The sequence below is a fragment of the Brienomyrus brachyistius genome, chromosome 7, assembly GCF_023856365.1.
Source record: "Brienomyrus brachyistius isolate T26 chromosome 7, BBRACH_0.4, whole genome shotgun sequence".
Taxonomy (NCBI): Eukaryota; Metazoa; Chordata; class Actinopteri; order Osteoglossiformes; family Mormyridae; genus Brienomyrus; species Brienomyrus brachyistius.
Window position 1 is genome coordinate 9,420,523 of NC_064539.1, and position 27,943 is coordinate 9,448,465.

Below are 27,943 nucleotides of genomic sequence, written 5' to 3' on the forward strand. Positions count from 1 at the left end.
CCTCTTAAACACTTAAGCAAAGGACTTAATAGGTGATTTGTGGCACGTGTCATTATGAAGTAATTAAGAGGAGGAACTAACACAGCTACACATACTGAATGTGGACTGGGGAGGGTTCAGCAGTTGTGGGCAGCTCTCTGTCAGCCAGAGAGCCGAAAAGCAAGCAAACAGATAAAAGACATTCTGAAGCGGATATTAAACAGCTAATAAAATACACATTGAGAACATTCAGAGAACACGTGAGGTCCTGCTGTAATTGTTTGGCAGACAGGCTTGTGAAGAAAGTGGATCTGGGTTTTTTTTCCAGAGCCATTTGAGGAGAGAGCCCTTTTTACGGCTAGTGAGTCACTCAAGGGCTTTGGGAATAAGGGCAGGGTGTTGCTTCAGCTACCCTTTGGGCTGCCTGCAACCTAATTTGAAATAATCAAATCTGAGTGATTTGATGGGTGTTGGTTTCTTTATGATTTGTAGACAGGTGCTCTTACTAAACACAGCTTATGATTTATTACTATAATGATTTGCTTCTTTTTCAGCGCTGCACTAATGCAGGCTGGGGGAGCAAAATGAGTAAAGCCTATATTTCTGTAACCTCATTGACTTTCTGGGACAACAGCGTCCTGTAATATAGGTGCATTAATCATCTTACATGTCTGCAACCATTTAGCAACACAAAGATATAACAGTGAAGAGTGATCGTCACAAAATTTAAAAAAAAATCAATTTGCATTATAATTTAAAGCATTAAAGTAAAACTTTAGTATGACTGAGATAAGGATTACCTACATGGTTGTATAAATAATACTTCACTCCACCAGAAAACTCAAATCAAATTTGTATTTAATAAATATATCATTTTACCATGTAAGCAGGAAAACTTTTATCTGAAAAGTGATCTATATGAACTTTTTCTTCCTTTTTTTATCTGCAGATTTGTTTTAATATCCTGCACTGAATTCACTTATATGATCAACAAAATTAAAACATTATTTCTCTCTGTCTTACATTGGAAATTTCCGAAGCTTTTTTTTTTTTAATTTGAATGCTTGGAAAATACAATACATCATTTGGAAGTGTCGGCAGTTGAGGAAGCCTGAGAGCTTTCGTCGGAAAATCACTTTTGTAACTCTAGTGCCTGTTCCACAGGCAAAATCACATCTCGGGTGAGCTGGTGATTGCGAACTGCCTCTACCGTACGAGTAAAAAACTATATATATTACATTTTCCATTGTGTACTGGCATCACATACAAAGTAAACTAATAAATCAATCAATAGCATTTTATTCAGTGTAGGACATTTTTACAACTTCCTCACAATTAACTTTGTGGTGATTTATGGTTATTTATGGTTTTCCTGGATTGAGAAAACTAAATGTTATTTGCTAGCTCCTTCAAAGAAGGTAATCAAATCATTTTCCTGGAAAATGGTGTCTATAAAAAGTACATATAAAAGTACATATGCAAAATCTATACATCTTATACTATGCAGTATGAAAAACACGAATGATAATGGTTCGTGTACCTTGACTAGTGTCATGTGCTTATCTATGATGGACTGGTGCCCATCTATCTGGAAAAAAGGTGAAAAAATCCCATGAATAAATCCATGCAGCATAGCAATTAGCTTGTACCCATACAAATGAATTAAATATAAAGTAATATAAACTGCATGAGGGGTAGCCAGGTGGCTCGGTGGGTAGGACTACTGTTGCCTCAAAGCTCTAGGTTTGGAGGTTTGATTGACCCCCCCCCACACACACACACCATGCGTGTGCAATCTGTGCAGGTTCTCCCTGCAATCCAAAGATAGCAGGTAACTTAAGTAGCATCTCTGAATTGAACTCTGTGTGTGTGTGTGTGTGTGTGTGTGTGTGTGTGTGTGATTGCCTTACATTGCACTGGCATTCCACTCAGAACGTACCCCTTCCTGCTGCCTTATGCTATCCGGGACAAGCACCAGGATCCAACTGTGACCCTGACTAGAACAAGTAGTTGGAAGATAGCTGGAAACCTGCACTCTTAATATCATTTTGGAGGATTCTCACTTCTCTGTTGTACACCAGCAGCAGAGGTTGCCTGGAGAGATGTGGACGCTAAATGTGTCAGACTTTGTGGAAATGTCATACGAAAATATCACATTAGAAAGGCCATGAATGTTTTCATTCTTTAGAGGTTAGGAGATCAACACTTAATTTACAACCGACAAAAAACTTAATAATGTTTCAGCTTTTTCTCAAATTTTATTTTTATAAACTTGCGTGAAAAATAAAGTATACATTTTGGAATGACCATTTAGTGGGCTATCCTTTCAAACAAGCCTTAATGTGTCCATCTAAAGTCTATTTATTTGAATTATTGGGAATCACACAGAATGGGCTGTACGTGTTAAGGGGTCTATCAGCACCCTGCCCTCAACATGCATTATCTCAGCCATGAAGGGCTGCTCTCTGCAGAGGTCAAGCTGGAAGCCCCAGAAGGCATGGCTGTTAACAGATCTTTAAGTTATGCACCCTAATAAAACTGCCAAAGAACATTTTCTGATGGTTTAAAGGGCTTTGAAACCAGGGTGCAGATGTCTTTATAGCCAGAGACAACGAGCATAAAGTCTCTCCACAGAACAGCCTGACTTTATAACCATCACCGCGGGGAGTGAAAGATCAGCTGGCATTTTCACTCTCTAATTGATTGTTCATCTGATAGCTTTTCCCAGCATGGCTGCAGGCTGACTGGAACCACGTGCATGTTTTTGAAGCTAATCACACTGAGTGATGTGCTGGACATTTTGTTTCTTTATTACAAGGGAATAAGAACAGGTTCAAAGAGACCATCAGAATTCCACTATGTCACTTCTCACCTTTATTTGCCTCAAATCTATTTTAAAAGATATTATAAAGGAGAAGCAGCAATATATTTTAGGCGAAATGTTGAATTTACGGGAAACAGATGACAAAATTTCAGTCGATTTGAGTTTGGAATGTGAATCAGTTTTTTTTTCCCCCAGAGAACAATGTCCAGATATTTGGACCCATCCATGGTGTACCCTAGCCTAGCACCTTGAGCAGCCTGGCTCCATACAATCCTAACGAGAAAAAGCTATTAGAAGGTGGATCGATGTCTAGATCAGTGTTTCTCAAACCAGTCCTCAGGGACCACCAGACAATCCACGTTTTGCTCCAGGGAGCTGGAAAGGAAGCAAATATGTGGAATGACTGGCAGGCAGCTGGAAGGCAGCTAAATATGGACAGACTGAGGGTCCTCAAGGACCGGATTCAGAAATACTGGTCCAGATGGTCCTTCAAAAGTCATTTCCTTTTTTTGTGTCAGATGCAGAACAATTAAACCTCAAACTGTCTGTAGACCCCAGCCTCATACAGAAAGGCCCCCAGAGGTTGAGGTTAACCCTTAGAACCCAACTAACGCATAGCGTTTTTTTTTTTTTCACATCCATTAATCTCAGGCTCTTAACTTTGGATAGGTATAACGCACAGACAAGACTCCCATATCTTTGGAATCGAGAGGAATACTCGATCTGGTCGTCTAAGTTGCAACATTGTGCGCTAAAGTATTCCAGAGTAATCCTGTGCATAATGAGGTGTGTATTTTAAACATTTTCTACCCAAATGCACACCGGGAAAACAGGGGATATACACTTCCGCAATGATCCACGCCCTACTGACTATTGTCAGAGCTGAAAATATAATAAAAACAAATGCTGTGAGAGAAATAATTATCTGCCCCCCCCCCCTAAATTCCAGGAAGTCCTAAATTCACCCAATGAGAGGTCTCTTATTTCAATTCAGAATGATAAAAAATAAAATCATTTTATAGGCCAAAATTTCAATATTTCTTCACTTCGGTGGATCATAAACTAAACGATGCTTTTCTGTTTCGGTTTCTTTCAGGTGTTATAAATTAAAAAATAAAAAATAATAAAAATATGTAAAAACATGCATTGCTTCACCAAGTTACCAAAAAGACGCAACATCAGATATATTCATTTCCGCCTGACACTAACCATGTATCGCTTCACAATACGAAGCCATAGAAAGATCCCCAATGAAACCCCTGTATTCCCACATCATCGAGACTCTAATCTCAACATTAATAACATTGCATTTGTAGTGCCTGCAAATATTTATGCTATATGAGACTTAAAATTGAGAAACTTCAATAAGCGCAAATAGTTTTTACTCAAAAAAGGATATAGATTATATCTGCTTAGGCCAAAATGTCCTGAAAACAGAATCATGAAGCATGCGTGGCTAATTCATGTACACACAACGCAATAAACCTAAAATGAAGGTGATAGAAAAATACTAGAAAAGATACAACACTAGAAAAATATAATGCATAGGGTTCTAAGGGTTAAGCTGTGAAGTTTGTTTGCGTCGCCAGACAAAACACAAAACGTCTGGATGGGAGGGTCCATTGTCTCATTCCTGCTTTAAAGTCTTTTCCTCCGACATTTGAGACCCCTGTCATGTAACATTTGGAAGAGCTGGGATTTCAGAATGTGCCGATGAAAGGAAGACGCGAGGGCTGAGGTGCCGAAGGGTGACGACAGGGAGGGCAAATGAGAGTGAGAGGGAGAGAGAGGCCGTGTATAAAGTGAGTGACGTTAAATGGCTGCTGGATTGTGAGATGACGTCAGTTTAAACCCCAGACTGACACGTTCATGACTATTGTGATCGTTTTCAGGGATTAAGTGAACACCTTCAGACATATAATGGTGTTGTTGTAGATTCCTGTTCCTACACAATGCTTCCAAAAAAAAAAACATGACTGAAAACACATTTTGGCACTTCCACATATGGACTTACTGTACATAATGCAAACTTTATTTAATGTACTTAAACCTACTCACATATGTATACAGGGGGCAGGCAAAATAATAAATGTTTTAATCAGTATATTAATATTAAGGATCCTGGGTGTCCTGGGTAGGATGATGAACTGCATCTGGACCTGCAAGTGGTTCTCCAACTCATGGGGAAGCATTTGGGGGTTGGTGGTGGGACTGGCACTCCAGCCACCGTAAAAACTTCACCCAGCCCCCAAATGGCAGACTGGACTCTTTTCTGCTCTTCGCAGGAGTAGCTTTGCTGCAGCCGCCCACAGGAAGGCTTCATGCACGAGAAGGTGGATGGGGCAAAGCCCTCAAGGAGACTCAGCCCCGTAACAGTCTAAACCGCCGGGAAGCCAAGAGAGTCAGGCCTGTTGGGGATCAGAACTGGTGTGGTGTTGAGGCATCGCCCACTGCATGGCAGCATTTGGGTCCCAGTTTGAGGTGGCCCATCCGGGTAGACGCATGGACCTTCTTGTCCCTTGGGTGTGAAGACCATCTTCTCCTGCTGTTGGGGGAGCTTTGTAAACTCCGCCTTTCAGTGGTGACACTTTCTAAGGTATGCAGACCGGGAAGTGGTCAGATCTGTAGGTGGGTATACCTACTTTTGGTCTGGTCGGTCTGATGGTTGCCATACTCAGGCAGTAACTCTTGCTGTGGAAGAACAGCTCTTCCCAATGGTGTCTCATGTCATTCCTTTCAATGAATTTATTATGAGGCTCAGACGAAGGCACTTCTTGGGTGTCTTGTCTGCTGTCTCAGAGTTTGCTTCAACCGCAGTGTTCATTCACAACTGTGCTCGGTGGTTGAGCTGTGCCCAAGAGGTGACTCTGTTCATGGGTGACTTCAGTGTGACCACTGGCACTGACAGGGCTGGCTATGAGGACTGTATCAGTCCCAGTGGGTCTGGTATTTGTGGTATCATCATGGTATATGGGGACATCATGAGGGATCAGGACACAACCTCATATTTCTTGCCAGTTATTTGACCATGCATAGCAACCATCAGACATAAGGGCTCTCTACAAACAGATATTGTGGATTGGAGGCATCCGTAGGCCTTTTCCATTGTAGGAAAAAGGGGGACAGATTGCTCATCAGACTATACTATTTTTTCCATTGCACAAGGGTCCAGGTTTTGTACCTTTGTGCACTGGCCTTGAATAAAAGCAGTTTCTAAATCACAGTCCTGCCATAAATTTCAGCTTTGTGAATCCACAGTTTTTGCTGAAAGTGCGTCACAGAGGTGCTGATTCATGCCTCTCACGATACAAGACATTACAATACACTCAGATACAGCAGCTGAGATGACAGCTAAGCCGTGCTCCCAGAAACCACAAATCATACACTGTCTTCATTACATTCAAAATGCAGCAACAGCAGAATTGTAACCGGCCATAAATTCAGGCATATCACATATATTCTGTCTTTGGCTTTCCGTTAAGTCCAGAAAGATCCTTAAAATGCTTCAGCTTACTTACAAGGCAGTAAAGGATCGGGACTCTGAACTGCTCAAAGTGTACAATCCTGAATGTACAGTATACTGAGATTATCGTCACATGATTGTTGGCAGTAGAACTTTCAGCTACAGGTCTCCTAATCTATGGAAAAATCTGTCAGCATATATCAGGGATGCCTTCCCCGTATTTAAATCCAGACTGAAGGCTACTTGCTTTAACTTACCCTGCCATACAGAAGACTACTGTTCCTACTGTAAATGCTTCTGTTTTGTGGTCGTTATTTACTTATTAGCAACTGTACTTACCCACTGCGTCACGCTCTATTCCATACAGCTACATGCCCTCTGCTTGGGATGGAAACCAACTCATCGCACTGTTCTACCAACATTACGACGATGATATTCATTTGGTTTCCAGTGCCATCTGTGGGCCATTTACTGTACTGCATTAAACCGCAATAGACTGTCGTTCGGACTTTACAATACAAAATTGTTTTGACTTAAAAAAAATCATTTAAATAAATGATGATATAAATCTTATATATTATGTGTGAAACCTTCTCAAAAGTGGAGACATTTCCTTATACGCTGCACCAAAGAGCTAAAGAAGTTTTTTTTTTTAACCAGAAGCGACGCAGGGGCTCTACAACCCTACCCAGCCATTGTAAACTTTATTACAATTATTTTAGCGTTAAGTTTAATATCAACAAGGAGCATTTAATTAATGCAAGTAATTTATTTTCTCTAATACACAAATAAAACAGATTTGTCGTTGCAAAGTACTACATAATCGGCTATCCTTGGGGGGGCCTCCTCCCAACTCGAGCCCTCAGGGGGATCGCCCGTTCTGTAGCTACGGTTCCGGTTTGAACAATAACTGGATGTACAGAAATTCGAATATACGATACAAATGCTGTTGAGGAGTCCGATGCAATGACATCATATTTCCCGTTTGCAGGATGTAGTGCTTTAAAGCAAAGTAGGAACTATCCGTGCCACACACCAAAGATATCGACCATATGATTTCTGGGGCAGAGGACACACAAATACGGACACGCATGCAAAAAACTTGCAGTCATAAACGTACTGTGGCACTGTTAACAAAAAAGTAGCGCAGCTGTGTTTCGTTTAAACTATACTGGAATGCCAAATCTACCAAATGGGAAATGGCTGTTGCATGACCTTTCCAGTAACACACAGAAAAGAAGCAGACGGGTTTTCGATGAGCCCAACCACAAAAGGCAGCGTGCAAGCCAACCTTCTGTCCCCAAAATTAGAGACAAGGGAAAGCTCAATAACATGGACTGTTAAGAAGTAACAGCATACGGGTTTGTTTTCTTTTAACAATACGTCCTGAGATGATCTTCGTCTGGGGATTATCGGCGTCCTCCGTAATTACCCCACTCCCAAATCACCTCTCTGTGGGCTTATCTCCATGCAAAGCACGGTCGTTACTCCCGTGTCGCTGTTAAGGAAACGTACTCCCAAGTCCAAAAGGTTGTGGGTTCAGATCCGGGGAGTATCCTGTTGTACCGATTAAGGGAAAGCGGTTGACTAAAATCAAATAATGAACCTCTGTTTAACCTAGTTTGTTCCCGTCCATTTTAAAACAGAACTGGCAGAAATATATTTGTTTTGCACGATTCAGTTTTTATTTTTTTTAAATATGCTTTATTTTGGTAAACAATACAAGTCACTATATATACAGCACCGGACACAGTCATAGCTATCAATTGATAAAGTATGACAAGAAAAAGAGGGAAAAAAGAAAAATTAAAATAATACGGTAGGTATTTGCACGATTCACTAACAGTCACGTCACCTGATAACCAGGAGCGTCGGTGACGTCACCAATCTTGAGGCGCTTTAATTCAACATTACCTTGTTATGAAAATATAAAAGGGGTGAATGAGAATCCCACCCATCTTCAGTCATCTCAGATGAATCTATATAGTGTCTAGCTACTCTATAAGCCGATAGTGCCGCTCCAGTCTACCCGGATTGCGCCTGTAAATCCGCCGGCCGCCGATACGAACACCTTCAGTGGGCGGAGGGGAGAGCGAGAGAGCGGCGTGGCATGGCGGGGTTGCCGCTGCAGGTGAGCGTCCCCACACCTCAACATATCAACTAAAGGCACTATGTGTTTCGCATTTAGCTGGTTATCTAACCTCGCTGGAAACACAAAGAACGAAATTAAAAACCCTAGTTTATCTTTGGATGATTTTGATGAAGGTGTATGTAGTTCTAAATTAAAGTCAAACCGATTACATAGGCCTTTGTTTATGCGGGACAGAAGTGAAACCTATTGCTTATCTGTTATGAATTTCACGAGAATAAAAATTTGCTCCGACTGGTATTTAGGGTTTGCCTTTAACGATGAGTATATTTAATCTAATGAATTTCATCTTCATTTGTTCTATCCTGTAATCTATAGAATACATCTCTGGCAGAATAGCAGACTATTGTTGCTCTGTAACACACAAATGAACAATAAGGGAAATGAAATAATCACCTTGTCAGCTTCACAGACCATTTTAGACTGGTAGGAAACATATTTGGACATAAGAAAATTGATGAGGCAGTGCTGATATCGAACTATCTGTGCATGTTTGTGGTTATGTCTTGTGAGGGATTCACTTGGTTATTGCGGTCTGTGGTCCTCCCTGATTCCCCCTGGGCAGTGCTCAAGCCTGCTGGGCCTGGCCGAGGGTGACATCCTGGACCCGGTGTTCCAGCAGCGGCTGGAGGACGCTCGCACGCAGCTCAGGCAGGAGATCCAGCGGGAACTGAAGATCAAGGAAGCTGCGGAGAGGCTCCGGCGGGCGGTGACAGGCAGGAGGAATGCTGCCGAGGTGGAGGGCCAGCTCCGAGCCTCTGGCCGTAAGCTGGAGCAGCTGCACTGGGAGCTGCAGGAGCTGAATGCCAGGGCTATGGGTGCGGAGAAGGAGAGACGTGTGGGTAGGTGAGCGGCTAGGGTGGGAGGTGAATGGTCAGGATTCAGGGATACTCCACGGTGTGTTTGTTTTTATTCCAGCTCAATTTATCACTTAAGAATAATTAGGGAGTTCCCTGCCTCGTGCCCATTGCTTCCGGGATAGGCTCCGGACTCCCCACGACCCAGTTGGCATCCAAGCCCTTTTCTCAAAGGGGGGAATTCACAAAAAAACAAGCCACAAGAGAGAAAATGACCTTGGTTCAAATAAGGTATTGAAGGTATTGAACTTCTTTTAACCTAAATAATGTTCATTACTCTAGGTACAACAGATCCAAACATATATATTTTAGTTTTTTTTTGGGGTGGTGTGCTCAGTGTGAACCTACTTGTGTAAATAGGAACCTCGTTGATTTAAATCTCTGAGTTTGAGTCCGGCTGGACGACGACCTGATCTGAATTTGTCTTGCATGTGCTGACTTGGATCCAAACATGTCAGGCCTTTGGCAACAAATCCTGGAAAAGTTTTATAGCTTACCTTGGCAGGGGAGCCATCAAATCTCATTCCCTGTTGGGCCCTGTGTGCTGTTTTCCACAACGACCCATTCCTCTGTTTTGATTGGTTCAGTTAGCTTTCCTGGCTATGTAAAGAATAGTGACTTGCTGTCATTATCAATCCACTTTTATATTTATGTAAAACTGACGTGCACTTCACATTGGACACTTGCGTGTGTCCCTGCTAGACGACACGACGTCTCCTGACCCGTGCCGATGGGTGGAGTGCACTTCCCCACTAGCCTCCCGGATTCGCACCCTCCAGAAGCAGCTGACCATGGAAATAAAGGTGAAGCAGGGAGCAGAGAACATCGTCCAGACCTACACGAGCAGCTCTGTCAAGGTGAGCAGCGGGAAGTATCACACTGAAGGCTGGAGCAAGGCAATCGTGCATGAAGCATTGGACGTGTTATTCAGTATTAATATTCACATCAATAATTACTGTATGATTTAGAGTAAGATAATGAAACTTAAGTTCTTTCAGAGGATTGTTCTCTGGAAAAAGAAACCTATGGGGTGTTTTGCTCCAGTTCCCTTTCATCTTAACGGGGGGGATCCACCAACTTTCCAAAGAATGTTCTTCAAAGTCAACCAGCTCTTCCCAGAATTCAGAGTTGATCAGGTATTGATAACAGCCTCCACATGACCCCCCCCCCCCCCAGGACCGGAAGCTGCTGTCCACGGCCCAGCAGATGTTACGGGACAGCCGTACCAAGATCGAGCTGATCCGTATGCAGATCGTGAAGGTCACACAGGCACGGGGGGAGCGGGCAGGTGTAGACCCTGAGGGTGAGATTGGGGAGGGTGGGTCTTCAACATGAACGTTAAAAGATCCCACAGATTTCCAAAAGCTCGGTCCACAGGATATATTTTAGGTCATTGGCAGTCTCATCTAAAAACAAACAAACAAATTCACTGTGTGTTGGGGAGATTTGCTCTTCATTTCTTCTCAAAGCTTCAGCCAGTTTGATGTATGGAGACCTGCTTTTGATGCTTTTAAGCCACTAAAGTTTTTCTTTAATATCTCTGTTTCCAAAAACTAAAAACTTTGTTTAGCCCCTGTGATGTCTGTTTGCCATCTGGTGTGTCAGTTTGTCACCGAGGATCTGAATATTAGTTTTTTGCGAACGAGGGCTTACAAAGTGCCTCTTCACTCTCTGCAGTTAAGTGCCAGTCATGGGTCTGGGGGCCTTTTTGGTTCTGTTCTCTGCATATTGCTGACAGGGCGCCCCCTAGAGGCCGTGAGTCCCCTGGAGCTGCGGGTAGCGGAGCTGCGACATCACCTGATGATCGAGGCGGCAGTGGCGGATGGGGCCAAGAATGTGTGGAGGCAGCTGGGAGGACGGAAGGTGCAGGATCGGCGCGCACTCATTGAGGTACGGCAACGGGGGAGGCTGGGGGAGCGAGACGTGTCTGCCGTTAGAAATGAATGGAAACCGGCACTTCCAGAGTGAATGCTGGAATTCAGCTTTTCATGGTCTGGAATTCAGCATTTTACTGTGCACATATGCTAGAGACGTTTGTTTTGACCCAGGGGTGGGGGGGTGCATGCATATCGTCAATGCTTCAACCCTCACCCCCCCCATCAGGTTTGTTCTGGCCTGTTCTGCCGTGACCAAGACTAACACAGTTGGCTGTGCGTTTGCTTGTGTCTGCATGTGTTTGTGTGTGTGTCTGCGCATGTATGCATTTGTTTGCGTGTGTATGCGCCCATGCATGTCTGTATGTGTGTGCGCGGGCATATGTGCGTGCACATTTACACGTGTGTGTGTGTGTGTATCTGTATGTACGTTTGTGTGTTTGCATGCATGTCTGTATATGTGTGCGTGCACATTTACACGTGTGTGTGTGTGTGTGTATCTGTATGTACGTTTGTGTGTTTGCATGCCTGTGTGTGGCGGCCTCTAGGCCCAGGCTCGCTTTCTGGAGTCCTCTCAGAAGCTGGACCTCCTGCGTGTTTCCCTGGAGCGGAGGCTGACTGAGCTCCCCCCGGAGCACCCCCAGCGGTCAGCCATCCGGGAGGAGCTGAACGGGATCTCGCCCTGCTCGGGGTCGCAGCGCCTCCGCCTCTGCTCCTCTTCCTCCTCTTCTTCCTCCTTATTTAAACCTGCCTCCCTCACAGGTAACAGCAACAGCCCCCTAACGTTAACGATCCATCCATTTCCGACCCCTTGTCTGATACTGGGTCATTGGGTGTTAATTATCCCTGATTAATAACCAATAGCAGAGCCCTTTTACTATGCAGCTTCTTCCATCCAAAATTAGGTACCTTCCTTACAGATGTTGCTTCTATATTCGTACGCAAATCAGCTTTTTTGTTGAATCATTTAAAAAATTTCGCTCCCGTAGGACCTATCCTCTGGTCCTGCATTAACCAACATGCAGCCTTTGTAATTGGCTGTTAACTACAGGTTTAGTTATATAGTGGTAATTAGTGCTCATCTGTGGTACTAGTATTTAGGGGTCCAAGCACCAGCGGTCCTGGATCCCTGTTGTTTTTTGCTTTATAATTATAGCACTGAAGTGCTGTAATTTGGAAAACCACACTAGAATGACTAATCTTCACTGGAGCATTGCCTATATTCCATATGATGAAGTTCACTATCAGGAGTGCCAGTGTCGAACCCGCGTTCACTGTTCATGCAGGCCGGCTGGAGGTGAGGCTGGTGGGCTGCCAGGACATGCTGGAATTCGTACCAGGCCGTTGCCGGGCGACCAGTGTTCTGGTGACACCTGGCACCCCGGCCGATGGCAGGTCCCTGCGGGCAAGGACAGGGCTGTCAAGTCGCAGTGGCAGAGCAAGCAAGACCGATGAGCTCAGCGGTAAGCAGGCCTTGGTGTGGTCAGAAGTGTTTTTCACAGAGACTAGAGCCTGAATATTTATACTTAATATTGATCACTTTGATTTTCTAGTTTTATGAGGCTTGTTGTAGACAGTGTCAGGTAGAGGTGTTGTTGTGTCGTGGTTTTGTATTAACATTTTAACCAATCTGATGGAGGTAGCTTTTGTCACGACAGTAAATAGGCCTGTTGCCTTTGTTTACAAAGAGCGCCCCCTGGTGGCAAAGTCTGCATATTTGCTCACTTTGTTGTTGGTCACTTTCACTGTAATGGGACTTTACACCAGGTAATGTGTCCAGTTTATATGTAGGGGTATGTCGATTGGAAAATCGGCACTAGCTGCACTTATGCCTAGTTGACTCCTGGAAAGCTGTATGCTTATAATGTGCTATTTCCCTCACCTGTACATAGTTTTGGATAAAAGTGTCTGCTGATTTAAGTAATTGTACGTGTATAAAAACGGATAATGTTATGTTGTTCAGCATACAGGAGTGAAGCTGGGAATTCATCTGACAACGTCAACTTTGCCTGACAGCTTGCTGTTTTTTATTTTTTACTGGCATCAGGCTTGCAGCGTCTGTGCCTTGGCGATGTCATATGGAGATATTAAATGTCCCTTGGCTGTAACATGATTTTGTTTAGCTTGGCAGGATGTGATGTATTGATGAACAAAAGTATTATAATGCCTCTCTCTTTATTTTGTAATACCTCCTTAACAACGAAACATTGTGCAGTGTGTGTGGGGTGGTCTGACTCTGCCCCCCTCGTCCCCCAGCGGAGGTGAGCGCTGTGCTCAAACTGGACAATCGGATAGTGGGCCGTACATTTTGGAGACCCCCAGGCCCCCAGAACTGGACCCAGAGCTTCACTGTTGAGCTGGAGCGGGTGAGTCCTGATGGCACTTGGTGCCGGAGAAAAGGCCACATAGATCTCTGCTTCCCGTCCTCACTGACAGCTCTGATTCATTTATTAGTCAGGTCGGAGTCACTCCATAATGGTGGTTTGTTAGTGCTGTGGTATGAATGTCTCTTTTTAGCCACTTAAATTTCCCTATTTGCCTTTACCATTTTTGTGTCAATGTCCAGTGTGTCTCCTAGAATGGTAATGTCACTCAAATTACAGCATTGTGGCCAGATACGGTTTCAGCACCGATATATGTATGTTTTGTTTGTTTTGCTTGCTTGTTTGCATGTTTGTCTGCTTCCCCTCCCCTGACTAGTCCCGGGAGCTGGAGATTGGGGTACACTGGCGGGACTGGAGGGAGCTGTGTGCTGTCAAGTTCTTGCGACTGGAAGACTTCCTGGACAATAAGCGTCATAGCCTGTGCCTGAGCATGGAGCCCCAGGGAGCACTGACTGCCGAGGTGGGGTCCCGACCCATGACAGATTGAGTGGGGGTCTGTTCCTTTCTTTCCTCCTGCCTGACATCACTTTTCCTGGCTGCGCTTCCCTCACCAATTTTCTTATGTAACTCTTAGGTTCTGCCGTTTGTGGTCAGGGTTCATGGTCTGGTCCTCCAGAACTTCAGGACTGCAGATTTGGAAAAACCGCTTTCATTAGTGCCTGACACATGAAGCACCCACTGAGCTGAGCAGCCCAAATAATTACTATATTAAAGCAGTTTAGAGTGTGGAACTGTTTACCCTGTAGCCCTTGTGGGCCATTGTTGGCCTTTCTCCCCCTTACCCAGAGTTCCAGGGTACCTGCCCTGAGGAGCAGGTTACAGACTGCTCACCCCCTTCTTTCTTGACTGCTTTGTAATCCTGTAGGTGACATTCATAAATCCTGTGATAGAGCGCCCCGCAAAGCTACAACGGCAGAAACGCATTTTCCCCAAGGAGAAAGGTACCCCCCCCCCCCCACCACGCCAGGCCCGGCCCTGAAGCAGTCCTTCAAGCTCCCAGAACATCTCTCCAGTTACCTCAGTGTTTCTCAAACCTGTCCTTGGAGACCTCAGGGCGGTCCATGTTTTGCTCCTTCCCATCTATCAGGGAACTGGGTAGGAAGCAAAAACATGGACTGTCTGGGGGTTCCTGAGGACTAGTTTGAGAAACACTGACCTGAGTTACTCCTACCTGCTCTCTTCCCAGGGAAGAACTTCCTGCGTGCTTCTCAGATGAATATCAATTTCGCCACATGGGGGCGCCTGGTGATGAGTGTGCTGCCACCCTGCGGCTCTATGACTGCCACCAGCCCCCCCCTGCCCATGCCGCCATTTGAGGATGCTGCTGCCATGTTGACCCCCCCGGCCCTTGAGTGAGAGTCCCTCCCCACTTTTCGCATGTGAATTTTCAGCAATTTTATCTCGGCTCTGACCTTACCTGCCAGCATTCTTTGTTGTAGGGAAAGTGCTGTAATGAGGCTCCACTTCAGCGAGGAGAGGCATGCAAGACCCCCCCACAGCAGCCTGGGAAATCCCACCCCCGAGAGTCCCTTCACGGTCATACACTCCAGCGTAATTAGCAGCAATCTCCTGCCATAGAAATTATGGACTTACCACGGTTTATTCAAATAAAATGTATAACTTCAACTGTTTTTTTGTGTGCAAGAACTGTTACAATCCTGGTAATGGTAATATTACTAATAAGTTGTAAGCGTATTCATTCACATTGGTTTCTTCTTTACTCAGTGATTCTCGCCGTTTCAAATGTTCCCTGTTGTCCTCTGCTTTCTTACAGCCTACCGGCAGACGTCAGACAGAAGACGATGTGGCCCCCAGGATCGGGACTGCCTTCCCCACTTCTCCGTAATGATGGCACCGGCCGCAGTTCCTCAAAGCCCTCAGAATTCCCGCTTGTTAACCCCAAGGTGGCCCATGTTGTTCTTCCTGCAGGCCCCAACCTGCCATGCAGATGGAGGACTTCAGCTGCCTTGCCGTGCTGGGCAGGGGGCACTTTGGGAAGGCGAGTGCCGGTAGCTTATTGTATTAATGTAATATTTACCGGAATACACAGAGGTATCCCCTTCAAACAGCGAAATGCTCTCATCTGTTTTCATGTGATGTGGTTTAACTTGCACCACACTGAAATGGGCACTTTTTCATTATCTGAACCCACAGCTCTCCTGTCACCCTTTATCTGGGTCCTTAACCGTAAAAGTCCTCTCGTCCATCTCAGGTCTTGCTGGCAGAATTTAAGAACACTGGGAAATTGTTTGCCATTAAGGCTCTGAAAAAAGCTGACATCATCACCCGAGACGAAGTGGAAAGGTGTGTGTGTGTGTGTGTGTGTGTGTGTGTAGTTCAGTGGGTCAGAGTTATTTGGCAGATGTATTTGCAGCAAACTCTAAATGGCTCTCAATTTGTAGTGTGCTATGGAGTGGAATGATGGCCTTCCTCATAGCAGCAATTTTAACATTTCTAACTAACTTATTAGTCCAGTCAGAAGAGTTGAAATTGTTGTCTGCACTCATTTTGTTTAACGAAACATTCTACCAATTTGAGGACTTTTAAAGATACGATGTCTGAGGCGAGTTCCTTTCCATGTGCATGAAGTCTTATGTGTGAGAAGCGAATCTTCGAGACCATCACCACTTCGAGGCACCCCTTCCTCGTGAACCTGCACGCCTGCTTACAAACGGCTGACCACGTGTGCTTTGTGATGGACTACTGCCCTGGAGGTGACCTGATGATCCACATCCACAACAGCATCTTCACTGAGGAGCAGACCCGGTAAGCACTGGATAAGGTTCCTGATGTTTTGAACCGTGCCTGGGGATGAAATATTCCCAGAAATACTTACAAAAGCACCTTTCGTGCTCCTTCAGCAATTCCCATGTACATCCGTGTGTGTCTGTACCTACTTGAAAGTTCCTTGCCTCCGTGGTGTTCCTCAGGTTTTTCGCAGCCTGTGTCTTGCTAGGCCTCCAGTTCCTGCACCTACATGGAATTGTCTACAGGTGAGTACTGATCATACCATGTTCTGAAGTGCGCCAGAGGGATATTTTTCAGTCTGTCTTTCCTGTTTCGGGAAGCAGGGATCTGAAACTAGACAACCTCCTAATGGATGCCGATGGCTTTGTGAAAATTGCAGACTTTGGCTTGTGCAAGGAAGGTAAGGTCACTGAGGCGTGAATCTACACACTACCCATGAATGCAAACTTTTGGTTCCCAGTAGTAACTGACCATCCTATCGCTGCCCACCCCCCCCACAGGTATGGGTCATGGGGACAGGACATCAACATTTTGTGGTACCCCAGAATTCCTGGCCCCGGAGGTTCTGATGGAAAACAGCTATACCCGAGCTGTAGACTGGTGGGGCATGGGGGTTCTTATCTTTGAGATGCTGGTGGGAGAGGTTAGTTTTCGATTTTCTGTTGGTGGAACATGTTGGGAGGGGGTGATGGGTTCCCATTATTTCAGATGCCCATGGGATCCCTAAGACAGTGGTCTGCCCTCATTTTCCTTTATACCAGTTTCAGGATTTTTTTTTTAAGATATATGCAAAACTTCACTTGAAATACCGAGCGTTCATATCTTTGCCAGTCTCCATTTCCTGGAGACAGTGAAGAGGAGGTGTTCGACAGCATTGTGAACGACGAAGTGCAGTATCCCAGGTTCCTCTCACCAGAGTCTGTTTCCATTATCCAGAAGGTACCGTTACATTCTTATAACCCGTATTGTTATTACACGTAAAGAAAATCCTGTTGTCATTTTTCATAGATACCTATTAAATTCATATTTTGCCCCCATATTTGCCTTCTAGTTAACTATTCTTATTTAACAAAATGAAAACATTTAAATGTATATATTTTATGGCATTTAACACATTTTAAGTTATATCAGTAATGTTATATTTACAGTAATGTTCCTTGGTGTCAAACAGATGAGACAGGAATCATCTAAAAATACAAATTCTGAGGGTCCTGGTGACCCCTAATTCAGGCACACAAGGCCAAGGACCTTTTCAGATTAGAAGAAGCGTTCTATTTCTTCTGCGAATTTGAGGTCGGATTCAGAATGAGCTTCCTGACATTGTAGTACGTTGATTAATGTCGCTTCTTTGGGACAGTGTGCCATTAATGGTGGCTGACATTCACCGAAGATGCCTTGAATCATTGTGACTTTGTTTTTGTGGCGGCAACAGTTACGGAGACAGACTTATGACTGACAAGCTTTAAGCTCAAATCCCCAAGGAGGCGGGGCCTCAACGGCCGAGTTCTCGAATGTGGCACCGGACGCCCGGTGATCTCAGACCGTACCCGTCTGTGTAAATGGAAGGCGGCATAAAGGAAAGGAGGTAAAAATATCACGATGAATAAATGATGAGCGGTTTTATGTCTCAGCTGCTGAGGAAAGTCCCAGAGAAGAGGCTGGGGGCAGGGGAACGAGATGCTGAGGAGGTCAAGGCGCACATGTTCTTCCAGGTTGTTTGTTTTATTTATGGCCTTTGAGAATTCCTTTGAATCACCTGGTTCCATTTTCTCACATGGGGGTGGGGAACTTTTGTTTAAATACCAAGTCAGTCACTTGGGAAACATCATGGAAGGTGTGTGCAGGGCATGTGTGGAGGTGAAAGCTCACATATTGAAGCGTCCGTGTCTTTGCGTCTCTCCTGGGAGACCTTCAGAAATCTGATAGCCCACCATATGCTAGACTCTCATTTGTAAAACTGTCTACCGAGTCACATGTTAATATGCAGCCGTGACAGCCCTGCGTGTTTTGGGTAACAGGTTTTAAATAGCACCTGAGTGACACCTGCATCACAGGTGCAAGCTGATCTTCTGCCTAGCTTGTTACTTCAGTAGAGCAGTTACGATTGTACGTGTAACAGAGGGAAAGGTGACTGATGACTGGTGTTGGCAGGCAGTGGACTGGGAGGCGCTGATGGCCAAGCGTGTGAAACCGCCGTTCCTGCCCTCCATCAGGGGCCCGATGGACATCAGCAATTTCGACAGCGAGTTCACACGCCTCAGGCCCGAGTTGACCCCCCCACAATCCCCCTGCTTCCTCACGGCTACCCAGCAATGTGTGTTTGCCCACTTCGACATTCTGGTCCCGCCCTGACCGCATGCACTTCTGCTATGAGGCAGCAGCCTCTGGGATTATTGCTTTTTATAAACCAGAATAAATCAGTAATGAGGCTTCAAACCCTGAGGTGGATGGGATTACCGTGCACTATTCAATCATTCTCAGGTTTAGGCCAAACAAAAACCAATTAAGCAGTCATACTGAGAGCAAGGCAATCCCGTCCACAGTGGATGACCTGTTCACATTTCTAATTCATATTTGTACCATCTTTGCATTTTTAGAGAGAGAGAGCTCCTCCCCCCATGACCATCTGGACATTAGAGGTATTCAAGGGTAATGAGCTGTCCTTTGGTTTTGGCAGGAGCTATTGTTTGGGACGTATTTACAAACCACACAAGAACTCGTGCTCTATACTGTGACGATATGGGGTTGTACAGATTGTTGCCTGTATAAACTGAGGGAATGCATATGGGCTTTTCAAACTACAGTGAATCTAATTACTTCTGTAAAACTGACTTGAGAACCAGAACTGCTAATTAAAATGTTATGTATGAGAAAGAGGTGCATTCTTTTGAAATAAGGGTATATATATGAGTTCTCTTTTGATGTAAGGAAAAAATAAATGAGGCATTTTGTATATCGACTGATTTCTCTCACTTTGAGGCTGAGCTTCACACCTTTAACACCTTTTAATCAGTACAATACTGTTTTAAGATATTACAAAAGGAAATTTGGAAATACTGCATGACATGGCGTATTGCATGAACAATTTTCCTTCTTAAATTATAGCTTAATTATATACCATTATTATAAAAACTTGTTACTCGTATAGGAAGAAAATCATCACTGCAAGAGTTTCATGGGAAATCATTGAGACAAACTAGAGTGTTGATCATATTGCCTAATGTTTGACTTGTAAATGAAAATCACCCCCATCCCATCAATTTAATGCACAGCACGCTGGGAGTATGGCTACAGGGGCATGTAGACTGGAATTCAAGAAAAGGAAACACCTTGAAAAAAGCTTCAGTGCATACATTTCATTACTGGTGTCCGAATGCTCATTATGGAGGGTCATGATTAATGAAGTCAGTCACTGACTGGTCTATTAATTTTGGTCCTGTTGACCAGTTTAAGTGCTTTCATGCTGTCAGTCATGCGCCTTTTAAATAGGCCACTGTGTGACCCTGTGATGTGTAGGAGGGAAGGCACTCAAGACGTCTTAAGAAAGTACAGGGGTCTTGGAAAGTGTAGACCAATGTTTCCCAGCCCCGTCCTCAGGGACCCCCAGACAGTCGACAGTTTTGCTCTCTCCCAGCCCCCAATAGGGGTGTCTGGGGGTCCCTGAGGACTGAGTTGGGAAACACTGATGTAGAGTATCAGTGTGCAGGTACAGAACATATGTAATGCAAAACTGAAGGAAGGAACATCATTCACATTATGAATGCTAAGTCTCAAAAGGAAATGAGAACAATGAGGATGGACTGAAAACCCAGTTAGAACCATCATCGACCAGCAATACTGACGTGAAAGCAGGTTTTGTAAGATCAGCCTTGAAAGTTGAGTTTCACAGGTCAGAGTAAAATAAAACTTAGGCAGTGATCCTACTAAATTCCAGACATTTGCTAAAAAAGTACAGAAGTCAAACACATCCTTCATAAAAATACATTGCTACAAATCAGGAATTTGGGGAGGCAAATTTAAAAAGTGCTAAGAAAGTCATTGCCAGTTTTTTTTTTTAAATCACTGTAAAATTTCCTTCCTGTAAATGTTTATAAAGTTCGTAAAGGTCACCTGACCTTGGGGAGGCGGGGTCCTCTCCGTGGGTTGGGCTAGACAGGGTCACTGCCCTCGGCGAAGTACGCTTGCTCCCAGACAACGGGGCCCCAGACGCAGAAGAAACTCCAGAGGTTGCGGAGCGTGCCCCGGTCGAAGGGGTTCTCGTCAGTGCCACAGTGCTTGAGGTAGGAGATGCGGTGGCGTGACATGAATTCCCAGGTGGTGGCATTAAGGGACACCAAGTAGAGGTGCGAGCCCAACAGCAGGACCACCACCACCGAGAACACGGCCACCACAGACGAAGCCACCAGCAGGAAGCAATTACCTCGCAGCCACTGCTCCCAGCCGGGGGCGTAGGTGAACCCTGACCTGCCTCAGACACAGGGAGGCACCAGTGCACATGAATGAGCAGTTGTAGGTTCAAAGCCCCAAACCTACCCCTGGATATTCACAGTATAAATGTGTAGTTGTGGGGTTCGTGCTGTGACTCACCAGGCCATGTGCAGGCCCCAAACCAACACCAGCAGCTGCACAGCCAGGTACAGCACAAACCAACGGTGATTCCTCTCCCCTACGCAGTTCTCAATCCAGGGGCAGTGGTGGTCATAACGCCGCACACAGTGCTGGCAGGTCTGGCAGTGCTTGGCTCTCATTGGTTGCTGTATGAATCAGGTGATGCATGATGGGGGGAGAACAGACCAATGTGTTCAGAGTTCCCATATGGCTGAACATGATGGACGTGCTGCACAGATGATCCCTTCAGTTACCCAACACCTTAAATAGCTGCTCTCAAAATGTCAGTCTGAATTTCTCTAAATTCACCCACTCACTGAAATCAATGTGAATTTCTTCTATTAAAATAAAGCTGTTATTTCACAAAAAAAATAATAAAACCCACAAGATAGCTGCAACTCTAGTAACATCTACAGGTACAGGCTAGCAAATAGGCAGTTTTGTCACTGAGCCAGACAATGACTTAATCTAATCCCAGTGCCAGTGTGGGCTTTGCGAGTCAGTACCTGCACCATGCAGTGGATGCAGCGACGTTGCCGTAGCGACTTGGCCGATGGAATGATCATGCCATGTTGCTCCTCATTGAAGCTGAACTGGACCAATACAGACCCAAGAGGATGAGTGTTTCAACCTGTGTACCTTGTATGTAGATACAGAAAAATGCACTTCAGTGTGGTAGCCAGTGGTGGCCTAGTGTCACCTGACTGACCTTGGCGTCGCTGTCTTCGGAGAGCACGAAGCCCGGGTCCATCAGCGAAACAGCGAAATACAGCAGGACAGACACGAGGACCAGCAGCACAAACAGCACAGGTTGGAACAGATCCCCACTCTCCTCCTTCTTCCGCAGGTCTGTGGTACATTACCAGAGAACAGGATTCAGCCTCTCCTAGTGCCCAGTCCACTGCCCAGTTTAGCATAGAGTGCAGACAAGTTTTCCAAAATCGGTAACAATCCCATTATCAAAACAGGCCTGACCAGGACTAGTTACTGCAATAACTATTTCAGCCGAGTGTTGGGTCAACCAAAAAAACCTGTGGTTGAGGACCACTGGTCAAACTGGAATTAATAAACTCCAGTTCAGGGAACCACTGTTCAATTACAGCCTATCAACACGAGGACACTAGGTTTAAATAGAAAAAAATTACGTTTACGGCCCACAGTGATGTAGGACTTACATAATATGCAATGTGCTTCCAGAATCACATTTTCAATGATATTTATCAAATGCACATACAATTAAAAGATATTCATCTAGACAGATTATTTCATTAAATATATTTCGTTTCATTACATAAACAGATTATTCCATTAAATGATCTTTATTTCATTACTTCATTTCATTAAATACAGTAAATTTTAATGAGAGAACGTCAGCTATTTATTAAAATATGAGATATTACAAGGCGCAGCTCCAAAGAGCACAATGATCTGTAATTCTGCGCTCATGGAGGCTGAAGCCGTCGGACCCAGCGGCTCCCCGGGGAGCTACAGAGTATCGTGCGGCTTCGGAAATTACCTGGGCCAGCTGCCAAACCAGGTCTAAGAATGACCATACCCGGACAGATAACCCAATATTGCTACCTAAAGTGTTTTTCGTTTGCCTTCCAAAGTAGCAAGCTGTCAAATGGAGCCTTCCCATCGACTACATAACGTAATACGCCAAGGATGAGCCTGATCATCCCAGCCACCCTAAAGTGTATCCCTTAGCACCAATAACCATATATATGACTTGTAAAGACACAGGTTTTCGCAGTCTCACATCACGTTACAGCTCAATAGGGGCGTCGTTTCGGATTTAAATTCACCGCAGGCAGGCGGATCGGACCGGCGCTGCCATTTACTTACCCGTATCGTGCAAAAAGAGTATCAGCGTTATCACCCATGTCAGAATGACATGCGCTGTCCTCACGAGGAATCCCGACCCAAACACATTTTTAAACATCCTAGCATTCTCAGACTAATATATATGCATACGAGTCAATTAACAAAAATACATCCGAGTTTTTCTGTCCAGCTCTTCAAATGTCGCGTCTCTATTCCAGTAAATTCCTATGGACGACGCTGCCATCTAGCCAAATAAACCGAAGCATACATTCCTCTGCAGTGACGGGCCACTGACAGGCGCTCTCCTCCGGCTGAAAATATTTTCAAAATCCTCTCTCCGGCTGAATTACAGCGCCTGTTCTTCTTCATCCGGAGCCGCAATTCGCTGGTTTGTTTTGATATGCAGTGTTGCCGTCGCTAAATTTGAGAATTCCGATTGGTCGAAGGACGTCACGTGGCACGCAAGCGTGAGCTCAGAGCAATAATGGCGATATTACACTACGGTCGCTAGAAGGCAATATATCCATTACATTTGCAATTATGTCTAGAATCTATGTATGTAGTGTTCTTACTATATAACATAACTGCTTATGAATAAAAGCATCTTAATTGTACTAGCTGCTCATTCCCGTAAGTATTTGAAAGCCGCACCTTAATAAATGGTCAAACGTGAACTCCACCGGGCTTTAGGAAAAAAAAACAAATTCACCTGCGAGCTAGTGCACGTCTATTTTGCTGGAATGCAGCCATGCACTGTAAATTCTTGATTGTTGCTTTAACGTGATAACACTCATTAAAGAATGAGAACACTCGATACGTGTTTAATTACCTCAATATTTAATCTTAAATTTGACTGAGGTTACAAAAAAAAGATTTATTTCCTTGATACCGTTTAAAAAAATCCTAGCAATACAAAAATACAATTAATTACAAACATGAATGTGGTGAGACAAATGTATGTCTGGGACAATAACTTTTAAGATTAGTCTTTACCTACGTTATCGTGTCGACTGAAAGGATTGTGCAGTATGAATTAACTAAATGGAACAACTACCCCTGAAAGAATTCTGTATTGCACAAAACAAACAGAACAAATATTCATAAAGAAATGAGGCACTGTCTTTCCATCTCTGCTCCAGAAGAAAGAACCATTCTCTTTTCCTTAAGGGAAGGAACTAAGAGGCCTGCAAGATTTCTTCTGCAAGTGATTCATCCAGGACAAAGGGAGATTCCAAGGTCCTTCCTTTCAGCAGCTTCTCCAAGCCCTGAAGCAACAAAAGCAGGTATTGGTAAGAAGGAGTGTTTCATTCACCCCCTACTGGTCGGCCTTGATTACTACACCTTCAACATGTAATTTGCTTCACAGACCACAATGCACTGTGGCCTTCCTTAGACAGAAATTCTCCTTGTTGGGTGCCTCTTTCAGCCTTACCTCCCCAAAGTAGGAGATCAGCGGGGAAATCTCACAGGTGGGCTGCGAGTCCTCATCGAGTTCCGTCCTAAGAAGCAAGAACATCAAACACTCAACACTAACAGAACAGGCTGGATTTCTCCAGGTAACACTTCTACACTTCTCTCAAAGCCTGCGTAGTACTTTACTTTTAAATAACCCGGATGGGGAGCCAACCCACTGCAGGGCACACTCACACATCAGTCCGATTTGTGTAATGCACAAACAATATCCGTTTGAAGTTTTGACATTTTACATGACAAAATGTGACACGTCCACAACAGATGAGAAGAAATGTGAAGCCACCCTGATTTTGGGAGGGACCTGGATTTCCTCTGGGGGTCCACAAAGCTTCCCTCTGCAGCCAGCACCCAGCGGTAATGCTGATTCAGGAGGGAGCGCCTTGCAGTGGTCGGTGTGTCCACGGGAGCCCCATCTGCATTCTTCAGTGGGGAGAACTCCTCCTCCCTCAGCACCTCGAACACCACGAAGTTCCTGCTTCCCATAGGATACAGCATGTCGGTCACATCTGCACATGTGCTGCTTATGCCAAACTGGTGCTATGTTCGCTGCCTCCTGCACTCATCACGCAAAATTAGGAAGTGCCTGGAAATTCAGTGTCCTATTGGCTGCAGATCTTATTAGCATGTAGTATGCAGACTAAGAACAGAGCAGTTTTCCCTTTTTTTCCCCTGATCATCAAAGCATCCAATATAACAAGTACAACCTCAATGTGCATATGAGGATCAGCATTAGGGAGATCTATGCCAGGCACCAAAGTTATCAGCTGAATGCCATTTAGTGCTTTCGAATTTCACCTGGAAAACTGGAAGACGTCAAAGACAAACTTCTCCATCTTAATCCCATTCGGCTTGTCTGGTTTCACTGTGGTGCCCTTGGCGTCCACAAAAGGGACCTTCTTTAAGGCCACGTGCTGCTTCAGTTTTCCCTCGAAATTCCTGAAACCATGTATTTTTTTTTTTACGATAAATGTGACTTAGTCCAGGACTAAGATTATAAAACACTGCAGTTTGCTGTTACTACTTCCACAAATTTAGCATTCAGGAAGAAATGGTGTTATGCAGCACCATGAAAAATAGACTCACTGTGCGATGTCCATGAGGAATTCCAGGGTGAAGAAGTGGTTGCAGATGTTCCCAGCGCTGTACAGCAGGCTTCCTCCTGGGCCACGCAGTTCGGTGGTTTCGGGAAGCACCTCACTGTACTCCACCACCTGATAGACCCCATCCACCCGGCACACCACACCCACTGGTTCTGCTGGATACGCCTTCTCCACCACCTGCAGGAGGTGTGTGCATGAGGATGTATTTGCAAGCACACACACACAATCATTAAAGGATATACTCTAGTAAAGGGAGACATTTTTATATAAGGGGTTCTTTATAAAATCTTTATTAAAGTTTTTCTCATTTTAAGGGCCTAAATTTTACCTTTTATTCCATTTATATGTCAATACTGCCTGATTCCAGTGAGCTATGGCAGGTTTCCTAAGTTGTCATTAGCTGGATTTGCTGTATGTATACTTCAGTTTCATCGCCCTCTGCTGGCTGACTGTATAGCATGTCACACACTGTCACATGCTGCTTCTTGAATACAAATACCTTGGCACCACAGTCTGCCCCTTTTTTCACACAGAACCCAATGAAGACAGGGTCAGCCATCTTGACCAAGATGTTATCCACACAATAGACATGGAGGTACTGCACTCCTCGCTTCTCCATGTCCTCCAGGATTCCATTGTCCACAAGGGCCCTGTACAGTCCCCCATTTCCATCTGAGTCACAGGTAACAGCAAATGGAGAAGGATTTAAAATTCAGGCTAAGTAAGAGACTCATATAATATAAGAACAGTAGTCATCAGACTGATGCCATTACCCAGAGTGACATACACTGCAATTGTAGCACAGCTGAGTATGGAACAGGCTGTTCTGTCAGGCCTTGAGGTGCTAAATACAACTAAGAACACTAAAACAGTGGATACCTCAGCTTGCAAGGTAAGTCTGATCACAAAAAAGGAACTCTTACTGATCAACCTGAACTGTAAACATTCGTGATCATTGCCTGCATTTAATCTTCTATGACAAAGGTCTTATTCAAATCTACGTGGAAATCTTACTTTGAAGGGGGGTGGGGGTGGGGGTGGGGGGGTTAGGTTAACAGTTTGACAAATGAAACTTATCTGACCTGGGGCCATAGCTATCTTGCCCTTGCCCTCCAAGATGACCTTTCCATCAAATGTCACAGCTGGGATCATCCTCTGTTCAAACATGACCACGTCAGATGGGTCCAGATTGAAGTAGTTGTTCTCTTTGAAGAACCTTTCAGTGGGTTCCAGGGTAAATTCACTGGTCATGATGTACCTGCAGGGAAAAAGATGCATGGCGAGGTTCCAATTAAACAGACAATAGAACATGTATTTAACTAAAAACTCTGTTAAACAATGAAGTACGGCAGCAAAATATAGATACATGGTCCGTGAAAATTAAAAAGAAATCAGACTATAATAGGGTAAATCTGCTAATCAGCTTCCAGCACCTTTAACAGTGTTAATAATGTGGAGGGCCTTTCCCGAGTGCTGATCTGTCCTCTATGCAAGAGGACAAAAGTGGGCACTTCTGAAATTATTTTGTGCAAATTTATGCAAATGATCGATAGACGAAAAACCCATATATATGTGTTATGATTCTTCTAACAGTATAAGTACAGGTGCTTACCATGGAACTTTGCACATTGAATCATGCCTGGCAAAAGCCAACTCCTGAACCTTCCTTATGCGCTCTGCCTGGATCTGGTAGAGAGTTTTGCCGCTGGGCAGACCCACGTTATACATCCCCTTCGGATAAGGTACACCGAGGCGAGTTCCCTGTCCACCAGCAAGAAGCAAGACTGCCACTCGGTTCAAGGAAATCTGTAGGAATCCTAAAAAATAAATTCAGTACATCATTTGGCAGGAGAATACCAAATATCTAAATGAATACAAGCGCCAAAGTGTTAAAATTGGATTAAAAAAAAATATTAGTTGTGCCTTCATTCTCCCAGTCGTCTAGAGTTTTCTTGTCGCTTCGACAAACACCGCCAATGAATTCCACGGGAACCGGCTCCATCAGCTCATCGAGCCGGTCCTGCGGGCTCGAACCGCGGCTTGCCGCCTCCGCCGCGCCTCGGCAGTGATCACGCAACTCCTCCGGGTCCAGATGGGACAAATCGGCTAAAAATCGATTTCTCTCCTCCGCACCAAGTTCGTCCCAAAACTGGAGAATGTGGGATTGTCCTGCTAAGTCCAAACGGGATCTTGCCTCTTCAATCGATATCATGTTTGATCGATGATAATTAAATTGCACCCGGCAAACAACAGCCCAGAAGGTCTAAGTCTAGCGGCAGATGTTCAAGGCCAGTAGCCGCTCTCACCTGACTTTTTGTTACTCGTCTTTGTTCTGTGCAACTCGTGACTAGGATGTGGTCCCAAGGAAGAACAGGCATCTGCCTTGTGATTAAGGTGCATTGGCTTAAAGTCTACATTTAGATAACAATCCACATCTCCTGGTCCGGCGCACAATCGAGGGAAAATTCTAACACCTTAATAAAACACCCATATTTTAATATTTTAAAACGCTTTTTGGGGTTTCGTTAATATGTAGCTACTTAAGTGAACGAAATACTTCCCTTTTAAATCCAAAACACGTCAGCAACTTCCTACACTCACATACAACGTCATTCCTGCCCCGCTGACTGGACATTTTTCAGTTTTTAGTTTCGTATTCC

General features: G+C 44.6%; 3 protein-coding genes across 8 annotated transcripts; 1 reads left to right on the forward strand and 2 right to left on the reverse strand.

The window, feature by feature from the left end:
• The first annotated feature begins 7,880 nt into the window (after window positions 1–7,880).
• pkn3 (protein kinase N3) lies at window positions 7,881–19,237 on the forward strand. 4 transcript variants are annotated; one of them, XR_007399010.1, is made up of 22 exons: window positions 7,881–8,397; window positions 8,981–9,257; window positions 9,975–10,129; window positions 10,449–10,575; window positions 11,011–11,162; window positions 11,695–11,908; window positions 12,433–12,609; window positions 13,403–13,512; window positions 13,847–13,990; window positions 14,396–14,471; window positions 14,717–14,882; window positions 14,970–15,081; window positions 15,305–15,372; window positions 15,460–15,529; window positions 15,743–15,834; window positions 16,120–16,296; window positions 16,461–16,523; window positions 16,599–16,678; window positions 16,779–16,921; window positions 17,110–17,217; window positions 17,711–17,990; window positions 18,430–18,497. XR_007399010.1 is itself a non-coding variant. In XM_049020732.1 (22 exons), exons 1-22 carry the CDS (start codon window positions 8,377–8,379, stop codon window positions 18,628–18,630), a joined length of 2,814 nt encoding a protein of 937 aa, XP_048876689.1. In that variant the 5' UTR covers window positions 7,881–8,376; the 3' UTR covers window positions 18,631–19,237. The 4 variants fall into 4 exon arrangements, 3 of the variants coding, with proteins under 3 accessions (XP_048876689.1, XP_048876691.1, XP_048876690.1); XM_049020732.1 differs by having other exon boundaries at window positions 17,910–17,990; window positions 18,430–19,237; XM_049020734.1 differs by having other exon boundaries at window positions 14,970–15,066; window positions 17,910–17,990; window positions 18,430–19,237.
• Window positions 19,238–19,264: 27 nt separating this feature from the next.
• zdhhc12b (zinc finger DHHC-type palmitoyltransferase 12b) lies at window positions 19,265–23,154 on the reverse strand. 2 transcript variants are annotated; one of them, XM_049020738.1, is made up of 6 exons: window positions 22,732–23,154; window positions 21,596–21,735; window positions 21,393–21,479; window positions 20,866–21,032; window positions 20,699–20,746; window positions 19,265–20,552 (listed from the first exon to the last, which is right to left on the reverse strand). In XM_049020738.1, the coding sequence occupies exons 1-6, from the start codon at window positions 22,826–22,828 to the stop codon at window positions 20,333–20,335; spliced, it is 759 nt and encodes a 252-aa protein (XP_048876695.1). In that variant the 5' UTR covers window positions 22,829–23,154; the 3' UTR covers window positions 19,265–20,332. The 2 variants fall into 2 exon arrangements, with proteins under 2 accessions (XP_048876695.1, XP_048876694.1); XM_049020737.1 differs by having other exon boundaries at window positions 19,265–20,742; window positions 22,732–23,150.
• A 370-nt stretch (window positions 23,155–23,524) lies between these two features.
• Window positions 23,525–27,879, reverse strand: uap1l1 (UDP-N-acetylglucosamine pyrophosphorylase 1, like 1). Of its 2 annotated transcripts, none has more exons than XM_049021049.1 (9): window positions 27,207–27,879; window positions 26,896–27,100; window positions 26,366–26,541; window positions 25,783–25,955; window positions 25,267–25,460; window positions 24,979–25,119; window positions 24,485–24,655; window positions 24,143–24,209; window positions 23,525–23,975 (listed from the first exon to the last, which is right to left on the reverse strand). In XM_049021049.1, the coding sequence occupies exons 1-9, from the start codon at window positions 27,493–27,495 to the stop codon at window positions 23,886–23,888; spliced, it is 1,506 nt and encodes a 501-aa protein (XP_048877006.1). In that variant the 5' UTR covers window positions 27,496–27,879; the 3' UTR covers window positions 23,525–23,885. The 2 variants fall into 2 exon arrangements, with proteins under 2 accessions (XP_048877006.1, XP_048877005.1); XM_049021048.1 differs by having other exon boundaries at window positions 24,467–24,655.
• Window positions 27,880–27,943: the final 64 nt, after the last annotated feature.

Bases quoted from the DNA above. Each gene is read 5' to 3' on its own strand.
- pkn3 (XM_049020732.1), top strand. From the start codon at position 8,377: ATGGCGGGGTTGCCGCTGCAG. The intron at 12,610-13,402 runs GTAAGCAGGCCT...CTCGTCCCCCAG, and splicing joins CAAGACCGATGAGCTCAGCG to CGGAGGTGAGCGCTGTGCTC. The intron at 16,297-16,460 runs GTAAGCACTGGA...GGTGTTCCTCAG, and splicing joins TTCACTGAGGAGCAGACCCG to GTTTTTCGCAGCCTGTGTCT.
- zdhhc12b (XM_049020737.1), bottom strand. From the start codon at position 22,828: ATGTTTAAAAATGTGTTTGGGTCGGGATTCCTCGTGAGGACAGCGCAT. The intron at 21,033-21,392 runs GTACTGACTCGC...TGATTCATACAG, and splicing joins GCATCCACTGCATGGTGCAG to CAACCAATGAGAGCCAAGCA. The intron at 20,743-20,865 runs GTGAGTCACAGC...TGTCTGAGGCAG, and splicing joins TGGGGCCTGCACATGGCCTG to GTCAGGGTTCACCTACGCCC.
- uap1l1 (XM_049021048.1), bottom strand. From the start codon at position 27,495: ATGATATCGATTGAAGAGGCAAGATCCCGTTTGGACTTAGCAGGACAA. The intron at 25,120-25,266 runs GTGAGTCTATTT...ACATGGTTTCAG, and splicing joins TTCCTCATGGACATCGCACA to GAATTTCGAGGGAAAACTGA. The intron at 24,210-24,466 runs GTGGCTTCACAT...CTTGCTTCTTAG, and splicing joins AGGTCCCTCCCAAAATCAGG to GACGGAACTCGATGAGGACT.